Consider the following 18,424-nt stretch of genomic DNA (forward strand, 5'->3'; position numbering starts at 1 on the left):
ACCAATCACAGTGACACATTTTCACAGTGTAAAGGAATATTCCATAGCAGAACTCCTCTTCTATTAGGCCAAGCTGGCTGGACATTTAGAAACAGGGATTCCTGTCTCCACCTACCTTCCCAGAGCCACCCCCTAGGGATTTAACTCAGGTTCCTGTGCTTGCAAGGTGAGCACTTTATGGACTGAGTTGTCTCCCACTTTTAACAACCTCCTGAGGGAAGGATGGCTACCCTTTTCCTTCCTGTCCATAGCTTTATCGTCACAGTAATGGTACTTCACAGGCATTGTGTCCTATAGCAAATAGTGTGAGATGGGATTAAACAAAATGCACAGGTCAGATCATATATATGCCTCTTATTTACATGTTAATATATGTGTTATATAAAGAGTACTGACAACACACACACACACACACACACACACACACACACCCTGAAAGTTGACAAACCATGTCAAGTCTTAAACTGTAGCCTTGTTCTATGAGTTAATATTTTTATTTCCAGAAAATATTTCCAGAAGAGTTGATTGCAAAGACATTTAATTTAGTGCCATTTTAGAAAAGAAAAAGCTGAACCAGGTGGTGGCAGCACACGCCTTGAATCCCAGCACTCGGGAGGCAGAGGCAGGCAGATAGATCTCTGTGGTTCAAGGCCTGCCTGGTCTACAAAGTGAGTACTAAGACAGTCAGGACTGTTCCACAAAGAAACCCTGTCTTGAAAAATTAAACCAAATCAAAAGCAAAACAAACAAACAAACAAATCTGGCAACAGCTTAAAGAATACAATGTGACACCATGAGACCGGTGCCATAATTTCTCCAATTACAAAATAACGTAATGTTACCATTTGAATTGCTTATTAAGTATATATCCTTTAAAATACTTTTATGCACTTTGGAAAAGATTAGGTAATAAAATTCTATCAATTGAATTTAATGACTCTGTTTATTATGTAGGCACATAATTTTATAATCATGCTAATAAAGCTCACATTTGCTTATTACATTCTTTCCACCTCTCCATTCATCCTCATGTTTTAACCCCTCCCCAGACAGCCATTTCCTTTTATCTCTTTTCTAGTTAGCATACAAGATAATTGGCTTTATTGTGGCATTTTTCATGCATCTGTATCATATTTTGTTCTTATTTGCCCCCTCTAGGACCCCCTCCTCCTCCCCTTCCTCGTTCTCTTGAATCTCTGATGGTTGGAATGAGAGATGTCCCCCACAGGGTCAAATGTCTGAGCACTTGGTCCCCACAGGGTGGCGCTATTTGAAGGAAGTCATTGAACGTTTAGGAGGTGCAGAGCCTTGCTGAAGGAAGTACCTCACTGGGGAAGGGGCAACATTGAGAGTTTATGTCCTGCCCCTCTTTCAGGTCACTCTGCTTCCTATGTGGTAAATTGTTATCTTGTTTCCAACGCCAGCTGCCTACCGCCATGCCTTCCCTGCCCTGATGGAGCCTAGGCGACCATCAACTTTCTTCCTTAAATTGTTTTTGGTGATGGTGTTTTATCACAGCCACAGAGAAGCCACTGAAATGACTTTTTATACCACACTCTCTTAAATGATCATCATCCTTTGAGAAGCAGAAAGGTCTATCATTGGGTGCTTCTGAAAATGAATAGACGTTCATGATTTTAACATTTTTGCTTGAGTGTGTTTTTTTATAACAGATAAAAAAAATGCTACTCTGTGAGATTAGCAAGATGACTCGCCACCAGACCTGATGACTTGATTCTGAAACCCGGGACCCTTATAGTGGAAGGAGGAAAGCAACTATTAAAAGTGGTCCTCTGACTGCCATGGGATGCCCTGGCATACACTCCCTCCCTAACTCCCCCCCCCCAGTAAATAAATGAAATAAAATGCTAATTTGTACTTCATAAAAAAAAAAAACAAACCTTTGAAGATCCTAGATGGTCATTTGTTTTTAGTGATTACTTTTACTGACTGACTAGTCAGTCTGGTGGAAGACTTGACTAATTTTTACACGAAATATATACGTTATGTAGCTCTCAATGTAGAATTCAAAGCCTCTGAATTGGTGAGTGTAGGCTCTGTGTGTCTATGTGCATGCACACATATGTGTGCACACACTGTTGAGAAACACTCCAGCCTTTTCTTTGCATCAGTATGACTCCAGGACGCATGATCAGGAACACACAATCCTGTTAGTGAAAACACCAGAGCCTCTGGGTGCTTTATGGTCCCCAGTATTATTACTCAGGTCACTGGTGTCTGGATATGGAGTAGTCAAATTACAAAGAAGGAAAATAAGATATGCTCTTAATTTGGAAATTTTTTTTTTTTTGGTTTTTTTCAAGACAGGGTTTCTCTGTAGTTTTGGTGCCTGTCCTGGATCTCACTGTATAGACCAGGCTGGCCTCAAACTCACAAAGATCCACCTGGCTCTGCTTCCCAAGTGCTGGGATTAAAGGCGTGCGCCGCCGCCGCCGCCTGGCTTTAATTTGGAATTTTAATGGTCACATACTTGGTGTCATCAACCCCACCAGATTTTACTCAGAACAAAGCACTATGACAAGTGACCGACACTAAACATTAAGGGGTAAAAGTCAGATGCAGTAAATCTTTATGAACAAATTGTAGTTCCACCGTGAAGATCTGGACCTTTCTCAAACAACTAGAATTTTATTAGACTATTTATTATTCAAATTTGTTGAGGAAAAAAATGCTGAGTTTTAAATCTTTAAATTTTGGGGGGTGGACGTGGAGATACAGAGAGAGAGAGAGACCGAGAGCGTGTGTGCTCCTCTGCACCATGCATGTGTACAGAGGTCTGACGACAGCGTTGTGGAGTTCATTCTCTCCTTCCACCTTAACATGGGTTCTGGGGATTGAACCCCAATTGTGTAGCGAACACCTTTACCTTTTTAGCCATCTCCACAGCCCAGACCTGAAATCTTTCTGGACATTTCAAAAGTTTGCTACTATAGTTATACAATTCAGTTATTTTAGTGTCTTTATGGCAATGTGAAACTATAAGCAAAATGATTTTAGAACATTTTATTACTCCTTTGCTCCCCCCCCCCAAAAAAAACACCCCATCGTTCCAGTTAGCTTTCTCTTCTACTTTGCTACACAAATCCCTACTGTCCTTTGTACTTCTATAGTTTTTCCTGTTCTGGACATTTTGTATAAATAGTATCTTAATAGGTAGTCTTCTGGATGACTTCTTTCTCTTAGTGTAATGTTTTCCTACTGTAACATTGTATCTAATGAAACTTTACATTCTTTATTGTGCTGAAGAAGTATTCTGATGTATAAAATGGGCAAGTTTTTTTTTTTTTTTTTTTTTTTTAAATCTGTTTACCCGTTGGTGGACATGGATTCCCTCCCACCCTTGGTCTTCAACTGTTGTAGATAATGCTTCTGTTAAGATGTGTATTTGTTTTTACTGTGTCCTGGTCAAGGGGAGTGGCGGGGTTGGGTTGAGGTGTCTCTTCTCAGAAGGGCAGCTGTTCTGGTGGATAAGTCCTTCCTGATTATGCTATCATTTGACCTTTTCCACCTCCTTAAAGACCTTGTCTCCAAACTGAGTCTCTAGTATAGCTGAACATAGTGGACAGGATTGGCTTCGATGTATCATTTTATTTGGAAGTGCTAGACAGGTCAGCATACAGAGACATTGTTCTAACAGAAGTTACTTCAATTCTTAATATCAACTCCTGCCCCTCAGCCCCTGTGCCTGGAAGGACACATGGTTAAGACAGGAATGAAACAGGAAAGAGAAAGAGTAATGTAAATTCCTGGAGTCTCTTTCACTTGTTTGTAGGGCCTGGATAGTCTCTCTGGTAATCACTGTCCTTAACACAGAGTAGGGGCCCTTCTGATGTTGGAAGGGATGTTCATGAATTATGCTGGGACAGTGGACATAAATAGGAACTGGCAAGGGAAATTGGGATGAATGGTTCCACAGTTGACCAAGAAGGAAAGTTTGTCGCAAACTTAGTTCCCTCCCTCTGGAGTGTCTCTGAGAGACAGGAAGGCAGATGTCATCTGTGACATCGGTCACAGGGACTTTATCTGTGTTCTATATCATGCCCCATTTCTTCCTTCTCTCTCTCTCTCTCTCTCTCTCTCTCTCTCTCTCTCTCTCTCTCTCTCTCTCTCTCTCTCTCACACACACACACACACACACACACCTTTGAAAGGCAATAGTAGGTTAGCCAATGATAGTGTGAATTCCCATGTTCACAGTTATGGGTTGTTGGTGTGAAAACAGTGATCTAAATGAAGGATGATCTGTAAATGTTTTTAACATTTATTGAAGTTAAATATTTTATTTCTTGCAGGGAACAACAAATCATTTCAGCTTCAAAGCATCTAAGACTGCCATCCTGGAACTGGGCTGGAAAGCGATAGGGAGGGGCCTGGACCATTTTTTCATTCACTTCTCAAATTTAAAAGGCTTTAAAGAGAATATAAAATGGCAGAGGTTTAAAGTTAGTATTCAGGATGAATGATGATAAACCAGATACGAGAGAAGATGAATTGCATTATATATCTGCCAGTGATAAAAACGGGAATACATCTGAATACAACACAAAGTCACCATCTACACAGCATCCTTCAGCTAGTCACGGGGATTGTCACGCTGCTAACACAGATGACATGGTGGTGGATTATGAAATGGATCCTGCTGTGGATAGCAGTGAAAGTGTGTCTTTAAGCCATCGCTGTGTTGGAGCACTCGGTTACCCAGAACCCTCAAGTGATTTCGTTAGTAAGCCTGGGTTTGCAATGCCCAGTGATCCTACCCATCAGTCTTCTGCTTACAGTCCAGCGAAGCCCCCAAACCTGCATAGCAACTTGGATTCCCTCAAGTCACTCCAGGATGAGAGGTTTGAGCCCCCCCTGTCCTGTATGTGCAAGTCTGATGATGATTTCGACTGTGCAGACTCCCCTGCAGCTTTGGAGCTAAGACAGACATTTGACACGAAAGGGGACACAGCTAACCGTACCTTTATAGCGCACCATTCTATTGAAGAGGGTCAGCCTTCACATGGTCTGCTGCCAGTGAGTGTGAAAGGTGGAAATGCGTTGTTGTCCTGCTCCACTTGGACATCACCCCATTCCTCGAAGCTGCATGTGACAGGAATCCACTACAATAGAGAGGGCTTGGAAAGCCTTCAAGCCCCACCATCAGAGGCTCTAAACACAACCTACACAGTGTGTTCTGATGTGCCGATGCAGACGGACAGTGCAGACATTGGAATTCAGTGTCAGTATTCCTTAGGAAATGTCACCAAAGAGTACGCAGATGGGGAAGAGCAAGGACGCACTGCAGAAAAAGAGATACAAGCTGTGACACCAGTTTCTGATGGGATGGAGGTTCCCGATGGGTCTGTGTTACAGGAGTTCTGTTGTGTATCGGAAGATGGACCAAACAGTGAGACACATTCACATGGCTCATGTGGTCAACAGGAAATGGGCCAAAATCTAAGAGAAACGCTGTCCAACTGTCATGTTGATAATGAATGCCCTTTACCGGTGCCAGCTTTTGATAAAAGTAAAACCAGAGTCCTGGACACTGAGTGTAAAGTCACTATGATCAAAGACCCACACATCGCCTCCTCTCATGACCACGATGACGACTCGGAAATCCAAGAGAGTACTGAAGAGCTGACCCTAGGAAGTGTCCCAGGGCAGCGGCGTTCATTGTATGAAATGGCTTGGGATGCAAATGGTAGAACCATTAGCACAAAAAATACAGCTTGCACGTCAACACCAGTTCAGCAAACCCCCAATGTAAGCCTTACGCTTTCACCTGTTGAAGCAACAGAGAAGTGCAATCATGTGGAGAATGGTCCAAGAGATGCTAAAAATGCACCAAACTTGAAAGGCGCACCAGTGAATATGCCAAAGCCTAATCTGGGAAAATCCGCTACCAAAACAAATACTACTATAGGCAGTAAAGTTAGGAAAACAGAAATTATAAGTTATCCAAGACCAAACTTCAAGAACATCAAAGCCAAAGTTATATCCAGATCAGTGTTGCAACCCAAAGATGCCTCCCCAACGAAGGGCACACCCAAACCTCAGATTACTGGGGTCTCCTCAACCCCACCAGTGCCTTCTAAACAGTTGACAGTTGTGAACAGACCACCAAGGTCTGACTTTACTGCAGATAAAAAAGCAGAAATCCTAATTAACAAGACAGACAAGCAACAGTTTAATAAACTCATTACCAGTCAGGCCGTGCATGTTACAACTCATTCTAAAAACGCTTCGCTCAGGGTTCCAAGAACAACATCTGCCACGAAATCGAACCGGGAAGATGTTGACAAGCCGCGTTCTTCTCCTGCAGCCAGCGAGACTGGGTCTGTCGCTGCGTTCTTCCAGAAGATCAAAGGCATTCTTCCAGTTAAAATGAAAAGTGCAGAGTGCTTGGAAGTAACCTATGTTTCCCACATCGATCAGATTAGCCCTGAAAAGGGTGAAAAGGACAGCAGGGATCTAATGGAAAAGCAAGAGCTGGGGAAGGCAGCCATGAATGAGACTTTTGAATGCAAGTCTCTGTTTGTGGTAAGTGAAAGCCACTGTAGGCTTCTAGGAGCGGTGAAGAAAGCTGGTGTATCAGCAATACGTACGTTACCTATTAGTTGCTAATAATATCACTGAACTTGGTTCATAATTTGTATGCAGGTATTCTTTGCCCTGGTCAGGCAGTGTTCATGAGTCAAAAATATAACAAACTTGCATAGTGAAAAACTTGGTTTCAGTATTTTCTTGAACATGGGTGTTCCTTTTGATAGTGTTTTAAAGGAATAAGTTAATGCTTTAATATATTTAGATATTTGAAGTGAAGTAGCTGATGTCTGGTTACATTTTATTTTTCTTAAAAAACCAAAGGGGTTCTAAGCAGGCAAACTACATTTAAGAACTGGTTAGGGAGTGCTGCTGGTAAACACATCAATATAAAAATCGCTCCTGGTACCTTGTTGGGGGATGTAGTCTTGGAGGCAGAACCTATTCTCACAGATTTGTGAGTCTGCTCCGACCAGCTGTGTGACCCAGGTCTGGGAACTTTGCCACAGCCAAAAGGGAAAGTGGATGTGTAAGGTCACCTGTAGCCCATATGCATTGGTTCCTAACGCATGAAGAAAATCCATATGTAGGAAGTAAAGCAGTATGTCTTCAGCAGCACCAGTCAAATTCTGAGGGGGGACTACATAGTCACTTAAAAAAAAACCTGAAGCATTATGGCAGTCTAAAGGTTGTTTTTCTGTAAACATGCACATGTTTTTTGACAATAGTATGATCAAACTAGTGTTCCTAGCATTTGCCAGGCTGCTGTTGGGCTGTGTATGTGCCCTCAGGTCTATTTTTGGCAGTGCAGACTTAGGTGTATTTTCAGCCCCACACAGACCGCCCTTGAAATGCTTGTCCTCTGGACGGGGAATGGATCTGCGCGCAGAGGAGAAAGACAGGCAGCCTTTCTTCGGGGATTCTTGTGTGGGAGGAATGAAACACAGTACGGTCAAGTACACGAGGCTGTTTTGTTTCAGGTTACATACATAGCAGGTCATGCAGGGATTGTCTAGATGATATACAGTAGAGATACTCTTGACCTGGGTCAGTTTACAGATGTTTAGCTTTATCAATAATTCTATTGGTAAGGGTGGAATGCCGTAGAGATTCCTAATCCAATAGGCTTGTGTATTGTTTCAGGACACAGATCTTTCAAGTTCTTTTTATGTCTAATGGAGAAAACTCTGATTGTTTAGAACTTTAATATACCAAATAGAATTATAATAAATAAACTCTCCATTGTAATCAATAGTCTTAAATAGGTGTTTATAGATATGTATAGAAACAAAATATTTTTCCTTAATTTATGGAGAATTTGGGTATCAACATTCCAGCCACCATAGCTTTGAATTCAGCATACAGTAGCCCAGGCTGGCCTTGAATTTGAGGTACCCTTGCTTAGCACCCTTCATGCTAAGATTAGTTATGCACCAGCATGCCTAGTTGCATGAGAGACGTTCACTTACTTGTAGAACCCCAGTACCAGAAAAACTAATGAAGTTTCTTGGACATTTGTCTTGAATATAAATTGCTTGTGTAGTTCTGAAACTGGAGAGTTTAGGTTTTGTTTTATTTCCTTATATTTCCAATTTGGTAGCTGCGGACCCATGATGTGATATTGAGGTGAGGCCATGGAATCCTCAGGTGAGATGGATTCCAGCAGTTTGCACCTTAGCAATGTTGCAGTGAGACCTTAGAATTAGGTGTGAAATGCTTTGTAAGGCTCTAAGGGCTGTCCCACAGTCTCATCACTGGCACTTGTACTTCTCGGCTAGAGTAAAGAACTATGCGCCTATAACCCTGTCTTACATACAGTAGTGTCCTCCAATTTGCCTAATTCAACTCTGACACATTGTTTCCTAGCATGATGAGGCTAGATCATAGCCACAGGCTGGCTTATTGTAGAATGCTACACAAGTGAACTCACATTGCATTTTTTTTTGTTAGTCACTTCAGTAGTACCTAGTAGTACCCAATGTTATTGTCGTAGAATGGTGTGTGTGTGTGTGTGTGTGTGTGTGTGTGTGTGTGTGTGTGTGTGTGTGTGTGTATGTGTATGAATGTGTATGTGTATTTTATTGGTCTTAGTCTTCAGGTACATTAATTTATTCAAGGCTGCCTACCCTTTATGGCTGTTTGGTGATCTGGATTTACCTGAAACGTTAGAAAGGTTTTTTTATCTGGGAGAAGTGATTTGATTTAAACTGCTATAGAGGGTTAAAAGTAGTTGCCCATGGCAGAGGTCGCGTGTTCAAGATAACATGCTGGATAAATGGGAGCTGTAGCATAAAGGAAAGACGGGCTCAGGCGCCTCCCTTACAGCCTGGCATTTAATTGTCCCAGTAATGCTTAGGGCTTACGCCCATTGTCTTCAGCAACAGTGGGCCAGTTGTTATCTATGACAGTGCCTCAGAGGGTTTATTTAAAACTCACACAGCTGTAGGGGAAACAGACGCTCAAACTCAGGTCCCCCATGTCTCACAAACTTGGAAATCTTTCAGAATGTGGGCTCTGAAGGTAAAGTAAGTGATTCATGGAAGGTTCACTCCTGGACGTCGAAGAGAAGTTTGGTTTGCTCCTTAAAGGAAAGTTCCTCTAGGTAGGAGAATTCCGCGTGGCATTCCAGTGGCAACATGAGTCTGTAGCAGTTCTCTGTGGATACTAGCTATTCGATTAGTATTGACCTCACCCAGTGTATGGATTCAACAGCCATTGGTGGAGGACTATATATATATATATATATATATATATATATATATATATATATATGTGTGTGTGTGTGTGTGTGTATGTCTATATATATATGAAACAATCATTGATGATTAAACAAAGGAGGATCATGGTACAGAATATGCAAGCCTAAGCTTCAGAGCATGAATTCTGGATAATTTTCGATTTGTGGCTCCATCATTAACTTCCAAATTACCTTCCTATGAGGCTCAGTTTTTCTCTATGTAAAAGGAGGAAATTTTAGTTTATAGTGTTAGAATTTGTACTCGGAGTAAGATCTAGGCTCCCATTTCCTTATCCCTACAGTGGAAACATTTGTTGGGCACTCACTGTGTATGCCATGTATGATAGCACTTATTAGGGTATAAAGAAAGACAGCTTTGGTCCAAATAAATGTTTTATCAAGTGGGATGATCAGAAAATAAGCCACCAGGGGCATAATTCCTGAGTTATGAGAGTGATCAGGTGGCTGCTGTGTTACAGGACAGGAAAATGGGTGGTAGCAATTGGGAAGATTATCAAGGGAAACTTCTGACGAAAATGCCACTCAGCCACATGCCATAAGTTATAGGGCATGCATTCTGGGCTGAGGAAACACCAAGTCTAAAGATGAAGAACCATTGGAAGGTATTCTGATGCAGGGGGTAGCCTGGCAGAGGTTGTGATGGGAATGGGGCCTGCAAGGAAGATAATTGCAGGGGCTGCCACACCCTAAAGGGTTTGATGTGATTTTAAAAGAGTTGAATTTGAGGAAGGTTTTTGTATGGCAGAATATTTGTACACTGTGAAGATGTGTCTTTTGATTGGTTTAATAGAGAGCTTAATGGCCCCATAGCTGGGCAGCAGGTATAGGTGGGATTTCCAGGAAGAGAAAGGAAGAGGAGGAGAATCTAGGTACACAGGAGACTCCAGGAGACATGGAGAGGAAATAAGAGGTGCAAGATGGAAGAGAGGTAACAGCATGTGATAGAATGTAAATTAATATAAGTGGGTTAATTTAAGTTATAAGAGCTAGTTAGGAACAAGCCTAAGCTATAGGCTGAGCTTTCCTAATTAATAAGTCTCTGTGTACTTATTTGCGAGCTAGCTGGTGGGACAGAAAAAGACTACATTTTTTTAGAAGGGGGGAGTAGAAGCAGCAGCAGAAGCTGGTGTGACCAGACAGTCCCTGGGGATATGATTTCAGTAATCCTTTTGAGAAATGAGCCTGGCTTTAGTTCTAAAGCAGGTGGAAAGGTGGGCTTAAGAGGTAAGAAAGGAAGCTTTCATTGTTTAAGATGGGCACCTGGGTATGTTAATAGGAGACAAGGTGTAAATTGTGAGATAGATAGGTTAAACTGGCTTAAGTTTTGAAAGTGTTTCATGTTATTTCTTAAAATGGGGGTATGTTTTAGTTAGGGTGTCTATTGCTGGGAAGAGACACCATGACCACAACAACTCTGATAAAGGAAAAACATTGAATTGAGGTGGCTTGCAGTTCAGAGGTTTAGTCCATTATCATCATGGCAGGAGGTCATGGTGGCGTGCAGACAGACATGGTGCTAGAGAAGGAGCTGAGAGTCCTAAATCTTGATCCACAGACACCAGGAAGTGAACTGAACTAGGTGTAGCCTGAGCATAGGGACCTCAGAGCCTGCCCCACAGTGACACACTTGCCCCAACAAGGCCACACCTACTTCAACAAGGCCACTCCCTTTGAGGTTATGGGGGCCAATTACATTCAAACTACCACAGGGTATGACAGACAATCTTCCTGGGTGATTAAACAGATTTCAATTAGTTGATAAATATGTTTAGAATTTAGAATGGAGAGCCACTATAGAACTATCCGTATATCTGGAGTTAGACCTGAAGGAATCTAAGGCAGCCTTACAACAGAGACACCCAAACATCCATGTTTACTGCTTCACTATTCACAGTAACGAGGTACAGAACAAGTCTAGACGACTGTCAGCAGATGAGCAGTTTGTATACACAATGAAACTTTATTTGTCCGTAAAAATGAGTGAAATGGCCGGGCGGTGGAGGCGCACACCTTTAATCCCAGCACTTGGGAGGCAGAGGCAGGCTGATCTCTGTGAGTTCGAGGCCAGCCTGGTCTAACAAAGTGAGTTCTAGGAAAGGCGCAAAGCTACACAGAGAAACCCTGTATCGAAAAACCAAAAAAAAAAAAAAAAAAAAAAAAAAAAAAAAATGAGTGAAATGGTTATTTATAGAATAGATGGAACTAAGAAATCATGTTGAGCTAACTAAGTCAGAAATACATGCTTTTTTTTAGACACAGAATTCATCTGTCTTTTGTGTAGTATATATGTGTGTATACATGTAAATACATGTGTGCATGTATGTGCACACCTTGAAAATAGAGGGACTGTGACAAAGAAAAGGACTAAAAGAAAAGGGGGATAATTGGGGAATAAAAGGGATGACAGAGACAACAAAAAAAATCACATTTTGTCTTCTGTGCTAGATTAAGTATATATGTGTAGGTGTCTACACACATGCACACATACATGGGACATGAAAGTCGAGGGCAAATTTTGGGAGGAAAAGGATGGGAAGATGGATAAAGGGTAATGAGTGGTTAAATATAGATAAAATATAACTATATATGTGCATAACTACCATATTTTATATGACAAACTCACTCTTTTGTAAGCTAGGTAAAAATTAAAAAATTAGGATGGTATCTTGCAGAGTGTAAGGGCTCTGTGTCAGTGAATGCCAACAATAATAGGATCATTGTTGTTCTCACTGAGTAAAAAGATCTCAGTGGAGAGACACAGACAGAAAGTAAACACAGGGGCAGCTGAAGGGGGAAGTGTTGGCCTGGAAGTGTGGATTTTGAGTGCATCAGTCACAGTGGGAACAGCAGACAAGCTATGTATGGTGAGTTCTGGTGAGGGAGGAAAACAAGATCAAGGTGAAGCCCTGGTGAAGACTAGCTTCGAAAGGTACCAAAGAATAGGACCCTAAAAAAGGAATAACCAGACAGGTGGGAGGAACTAGCTGAGTGCCTGCTATCCAGAGGACTGAACAGTAGTGCTGAAGTCAACGTGGGCACTGGCGATCAAGTCTCCTAATGTGCCTGAAGACAGACTGGGACACATTGAAGTCTTCTTAATTGTTCATAGGAAAAATGGTCACTAAAGACTTCTCTGGCACAGCCACTGAGACAGAGGCAGTTTCTCTCACAGAGCTGACACCACAGGGATGGTGTGGCAAAAGCAGGATGAGACTGAAATCTTAACTGGTTTTCCTCACAGGGTTCTGCACCCAAAGCCGCCACCACCCCGGGAAGGAGCATTTCCAAGCCGGACTCCTGCAGCCTGAGGAAAACACCAGGTCTCAAAGCCAAAGTGGGGCCTGCTGTTTCCTGCCTGAGGAGGAGGAACGATAGCCGAGCCCTGGGCTCCGACAGGGCCTTATCGCCTCAGAGGATCAGGCGTGTGTCCAGCTCTGGTAAGAATAAAGTAACTCAACCACACTCCTGTACGCAACACGTTATGAATTATTTGCATGCAAAATTGGGCTTGGCAGAAAGCAGAAAGACCATCTGGTTTTTAGAACTAATGCATTATGTCACTAAAGCAGCTAGCTTTTTGTGGTCCAACAGCCTCTTGGGAAAGACGGGGAGTCTGGGGAGACAACACAGCCCTCACCCTCGAGCAGCACAAAGCCGCTTCGGGGAGTGGCTGATGTGCGTAAACTCAGAGTGTGTGTCTGTAACTGTGCAGTCGGCTAGCTGTTAAGACATTGTGATAATCTTGGTTGCCGGTTTGACACACCTGGGAAGAAGGAACCTCAATTAGGGAATTGATTTCATCAGATTGGCTTGAGGGCATGTCTGTGGTGCTTTTCCTTGGTTGCTAATTGATGTAGGAAGAACCAGTACACTGTGGGCATACTGAGGCAGGTGGGCCTGGGGTGGAGAAGAAAGGTACCTGAACATGAAACCTGGGAGTAAACCAGTAAGCGGCATTCCCCCATGGATGGTCTCTTGACTTCCCCAGTTATGGACTGTGACCTAGAAGTTTAAGAGGAAATACCTTCCCTCCTCAAGTTGCTTGTAGTCGAGGTGTTTATCACAGTTACAGGAAGCAAACAGGAACACATGAATTATTTTATTAATTTTTTTTTTTTTAACAAACTGAGTATGGTGGTGCACCTGTATAATCCTGTTACTTGAAAAGCCAAGGCAGGAGGATTGCAAGTTCAATCCCTGCCTGGGATGATTGTGTGCATGCGTGTGTGTGTGTGTGTGTGTGTGTGTGTGTGTGTGTGTGTGTGTGTGCGCGCGCGCGTGTACATACATCTCAAGACTTTGTCTCAAAAATAATTGGACGGGCATGTAAGATGACTTGGAGTGCTGACTTCCAAGCTTGATAACCTGAGTTTGATCTGAGGGTCGCACAGAGTAGATAGAGAACCAACTCCCACAAGTTGTCCTCTGACCTCCACATGTACACGCTGGCTTGGGTGTTCTCTCTTTCTCTCACACACATTAAATAAATATAATAAAACTTTAATAAGTGGCTATGTGCTTAACATGCTATAGTGTTTTTTTTTTTAAAGATTTATTTATTATGCATACAAAGTTCTGCCTGCGTGTACACCTGCAGGCCAGAAGAGGGCACCAGATGTCATTATGGATGGTTGTGAGCCACCATGTGGTTGCTGGGAATTGAACTCAGGACCTCAGAAAGAACAGCCAGTGCTCTTATCCTCTAAGCCATCTCTCCAGCCCACTATAGCCTTTTTTGAAGTTTCACAAACACTCCCATCACATATGAAGAGATTTTTCCCCCCTTGAATTTTCCCGAAAGATGTTACAGGGATGGGAAAAGCCACTAAAATTTTCTAATATGAACTTTAGTTTACCTTGGCTTGGCTTTTAGAAGTTCTAGTGCTAGTCAGATTAGGCTGAAATTTGAGAGCACCGAGAGTGTCTGTTAAGGGCCTTGCTAAACCTGGCAGCTGTACAGATCGCTCTGTGTTGTGAGCCGGAACAGCAAGTGCGAAATTCATCCGTTTCGTAGACGAAGACGAAAAGCCTGTTTAGTCACCCCCGTGGGCCGAGAGCAATCCGTCGGGGATGCCTTTTATTTCTGCAGGTACAGCCTTGAGCACATTAAAGACATGTCAGATGGATCCCTCATAAAAATAGTGACTACTATTGAATGTTAAAAAAAAAAAAAATGTGCCTCTAAAGTGATGTGTCCCCACATGTGAGAATGCTTTACAGAGGCTATAAAACCAGCTGGGGTCTGGAGGACCTCTTTACTGCACCACAGCTCAGCTTTTTCACGATTGATTTGCCCATTCTGCCTCAAAGCTGCTGTGGGAGAAGCCTTCGAGGCTTGGACATGTGCTGTTTAGATTCTTAGTGTCAAGGTCAGGAGTATGCAGGAGCAGACCCCGGAGGATGATGTGGGAGAAGAGGAATTTGCCACTCATTTCCATCTCCAGGGCATCTGAATGAACAGAGAAATGTGTCCTCGTCGAGTGTTCATCATTTAGGAGGAGCGAAGCTAGAGTGTGGGGGTGCACTGGTCCTTGTTTTCTATACTGTCACCATTGGGGGTCTCCAGGGAGAGGAGGTCCACGTTCGGTTTCCTCCTTGCTGCAGCCTATGGGGCTCTTGGTCCTTGCCAGGGGCTGGAGCACTCCCTTCCTGCTTTGATGTTTGGAGCACTTGGGACTTGATGCTGCATAAAGCTGTGCTCACCCTGGCCTGTAGTTAGGTAGGGGCCCTGTGTTCTGGTTTCATTCTGGCACCACTGAGCTGCCAGGCCTGGCAAGCATTACCCTTCCCTTGGCATGGACACTTGTCAAGTGTAAGGGTTTCAGAATCTTAGGCTCCACGAGTTTTTGCAGTCTTATTTTTCTAGGGATGGTGTGGAACTTGTCTGGTTTTCTGAGAAATGGCTGCTACTGGCGTGATTATGGGAGCAGTGTGATGCTTGGATACTTACGCAGACATGCCATTTAGAAGTCAGGTCCCCACCCGGGATCTGTTTAAACAGATGGAATTCTTTATCGAGGTGATCAGCCCTTTTAAAAGTTCCTTTCCCGTGTGTTATGTATATTGTGTCTCAAGAGAAATGTGGACCTGTTAGTCTAAAGATTTATTTATTTATATTTTATGTGGGTGCTGGGAATTGAACCCAGGTGAGTTTGGTAACTTACTATGTATTTAAAATTTCAGTCAGTTAAAAAACTAAATTGTAGCTATTACATATACATAATATATGCAAATATATATTATATATAATATGTATATTTTATATACATATATTTTTTGAGACAAGGTTTTACTCTGTTTCCCTGGCTGATCTGGAACTTGCTGTGTATCCCAGGCTGTCCCTGAAGTTGCAGCAATTCTCCTGCCTCTGCCTTGAGTACTTAGGGTACAGGCATGTGCCACCATGCCCAGTTACTTGGCAGTTTTCTATATATGAATAGAAGAAAATGGAATGTAACTATAACCATTATGGGTTTGAATTTAAGTTTTATTTTTGTATGGTTAGAAGACTTCTGTCGGCTGAATGTTTATGTCATCCCAAATTTAAATATCGAAGCCCTAACTCTGCAGCTAAGGCCTGTGAGGAATCAAACAATTAGGCTAAGTCATAAAGATGAGACCCTAATTTTCCAAACCGATTTTAGAGGAAGAGGAAGAAATACCCGAGCTGTAGCCCAGCCTTGTGAGGGACCCGAGAAAGGGGCCATCTTGAGTCCGGGAAAAGATTCTTGCTAGGAGCAATGTAGCCGAGACCTTGGTCTTGGGGACCCCTCAGCCGCTAGAAATAAGAGAAAATAAATTCCTGTTGCTTGGGTCAGCCAGTCTGAGGTGTTTGTTCTGGCCAGCTGAGGTAAGACAGAAGACTAACTCAGTTGTGCCGTGTTATGTTTAAAAATTAGTAACTGGGACTCCTTGGGAGAGTCACCATAATAAATTGAGAGGTGTTTGTTGTGGAGGGTAGGAAATGTAACAGAACTGAGCTAAAGGTAGAGCAGAGACTCCAGGAGCACGAACAGTGTGCCTTTAGATCACCGAGAGAGCCTTTGCCCTTTGCAGTACAATGGAGTGTTTGTGTGTTCGCAAACTGAGACCGAATGGATGCCACAGTCATCTCCCACACTTGCTGTCGGGAAGGTGAGTGGCGGCAGTCTTCCAGCCAATGTGGGGTTTTCAATGAATCCTTTCAGAAAACCGAGCAGAAAGTCAGACCCAGAGTCAAAATAGAAAAAAAAAAAAAAAAAAAAAAAAAAAAGCTCTAGACTTGAGTATGAGAAAAAATACAGTTAAACTATGGGTGTGCTTCCATTTTACTTGTCAAATGTGGAAACTTATGTATGATGCCGGAGTGTAAAATGATACAAGTCAACCCAAGTACTCTCCTTCTGAGTGTGGCTTTTGGTGGTGGTGGTGGTGGTGGTGGTTGGTGGTGGTACTAGGATTGAACCCAGGAATGCCAGCTAGGCAAGTGCTCAACTGCTGGACTAGATCTCCAGCTCAGCTCCGTTTTGTTTTCTTTTGTTAATGAACTCAATTAAGTATGATTAGATAATGATGGAAATTTTCGTAACAAGCATTATAACACTGATGATGATCAGCTCACTCAATTAAATGGATGCCAGTTTCTAGGCCTCTAAGTTAATCATTTCACCTGAGTTTACTTAACCCTTATGGTGATTTTTTTCTGAGGCTTATTTCCAACTTGTAAACCAGGAACCTGACCCTGCTGAATTAAATGACATGCTGTGGTTCTGCAGCTGGGGAGGGAAGAGGTGGGACTCAAACCAGACAGGGGGACCCCCCGAGTTCGAGCTCTTAGTCTGGTCACTCTAAAGGAGCACCTTTGGACCCTGGTTTTTAACAAATTAAAAGTTGTTTGCTTGTCCCCAGCTAAATGGTTTAAAAAAGACTGTGGCCTTTTTAGACCCTGGACTTAAAGAGGTCTTCTCAACTTTCTGCAATGCAGATTCTCTGACAAGAGTATTGAAAACTGATGGCATGGAGGAGGAAGTGCCCAGCCAGGGGAGCTCACTGTGCTGTGCTCCGTTCTGACGACGTCTACAGGGATCTACTCACCAGTCCATCTTAGTTTGGACTGATGTGGACCACTAAGGGTGTGCTGCTCCGGGTGGTGTAAACTGTCTCCTCAGAGTCCAGCCCGAAGCAGCTGGTCTGACAGAAGCAGGATGGGACACCCTCTCTACCCTGACACCGTTACCTGAGCTAGGAAAGCCTGGTCCACCCTCCTGTCCCAACCCAAAAGCCGCCCAAAGGGCTGCAAAGGGGTGAGCGAGGCCTTGAAGTGACTCAGGGCTGCATGCAAGGAGACGGCTTTTTAGTTTTACTCGAGAGAACGAGAAGTAGCATTTAGGGAGAGTCAACTTTCATTTTTGTTTAGCTTCTTGTGGGTTAATGCATTGCTTTTGAGATGCATCCAGAACTTGTAATGATGTGTCTGTTACTGTGGATTTTTCTTCTTCCTCATTCGCCTGTACAGCTTCTGGGTTTGTAGAAACACATTTTCTCATGTATTCAGCACTTTATGATCTTTAAAATTTTTATAGTATTTTCTGAGTGTGAGACAGGTAGTAAAAGTAGAAATTTTTCTCATTATTAAAAATTAGAAATTATCACTCCTCACAGATAGTCTTATATTTGTAACTACGACACACACGTGTTAGGAGTGTGTCCCGGGACTTCTATTGCAGTAGCAATCGGAGCGGCTGGGCTTTGGGGGTGTTATGATGTGGCAGGCACTATCCTAAGCGTTCTTGTGTTTATGCTCACAGCTCCTGAGGGGTAGGTACAGTGATCGATCATCTCTAGTCTCCACAGGGGCATCTGAGGGTTTGCATGCTTGAGTCACCACCGAAATTACACAGCTGATAATGAACGGAGACTGGGAATGGGCCACGCGGATCACCTACAAGAGTTGGTGGTTAGGGTTTGCTCTTTACACATGTTCATTAATGGACATGAGTGCATTAAAAGCTATAGAAACTGGATGACAACCCAATGAGTGCTTATCTGTGCTCAGTGTTAGGGATAAAGAAGTGTGAAAGAAAACAGATCCCCAAAGCCAGGTGGAGTGGAACACACCCATAATTCTGGCACTCAGAA

General features: G+C 42.9%; 1 protein-coding gene across 4 annotated transcripts in view; it reads left to right on the forward strand.

Annotated features, from left to right (window-relative positions):
• Positions 1–18,424, forward strand: part of Mtus1 (microtubule associated scaffold protein 1) — a 149,167-nt gene that overhangs the window by 46,022 nt on the left and 84,721 nt on the right. For all 4 annotated transcript variants that reach the window (XM_076553486.1, XM_006996674.4, XM_076553487.1 and 1 more), the window contains 2 exons: positions 4,314–6,546; positions 12,549–12,744. In XM_076553486.1, the coding sequence (XP_076409601.1) occupies positions 4,477–6,546; positions 12,549–12,744 (2,266 nt within the window). In that variant the 5' untranslated portion in view covers positions 4,314–4,476. The remainder of the gene's footprint in view (positions 1–4,313; positions 6,547–12,548; positions 12,745–18,424) is intronic.

The sequence above is a fragment of the Peromyscus maniculatus genome, chromosome 17 (genome assembly GCF_049852395.1).
Source record: "Peromyscus maniculatus bairdii isolate BWxNUB_F1_BW_parent chromosome 17, HU_Pman_BW_mat_3.1, whole genome shotgun sequence".
Taxonomy (NCBI): Eukaryota; Metazoa; Chordata; class Mammalia; order Rodentia; family Cricetidae; genus Peromyscus; species Peromyscus maniculatus.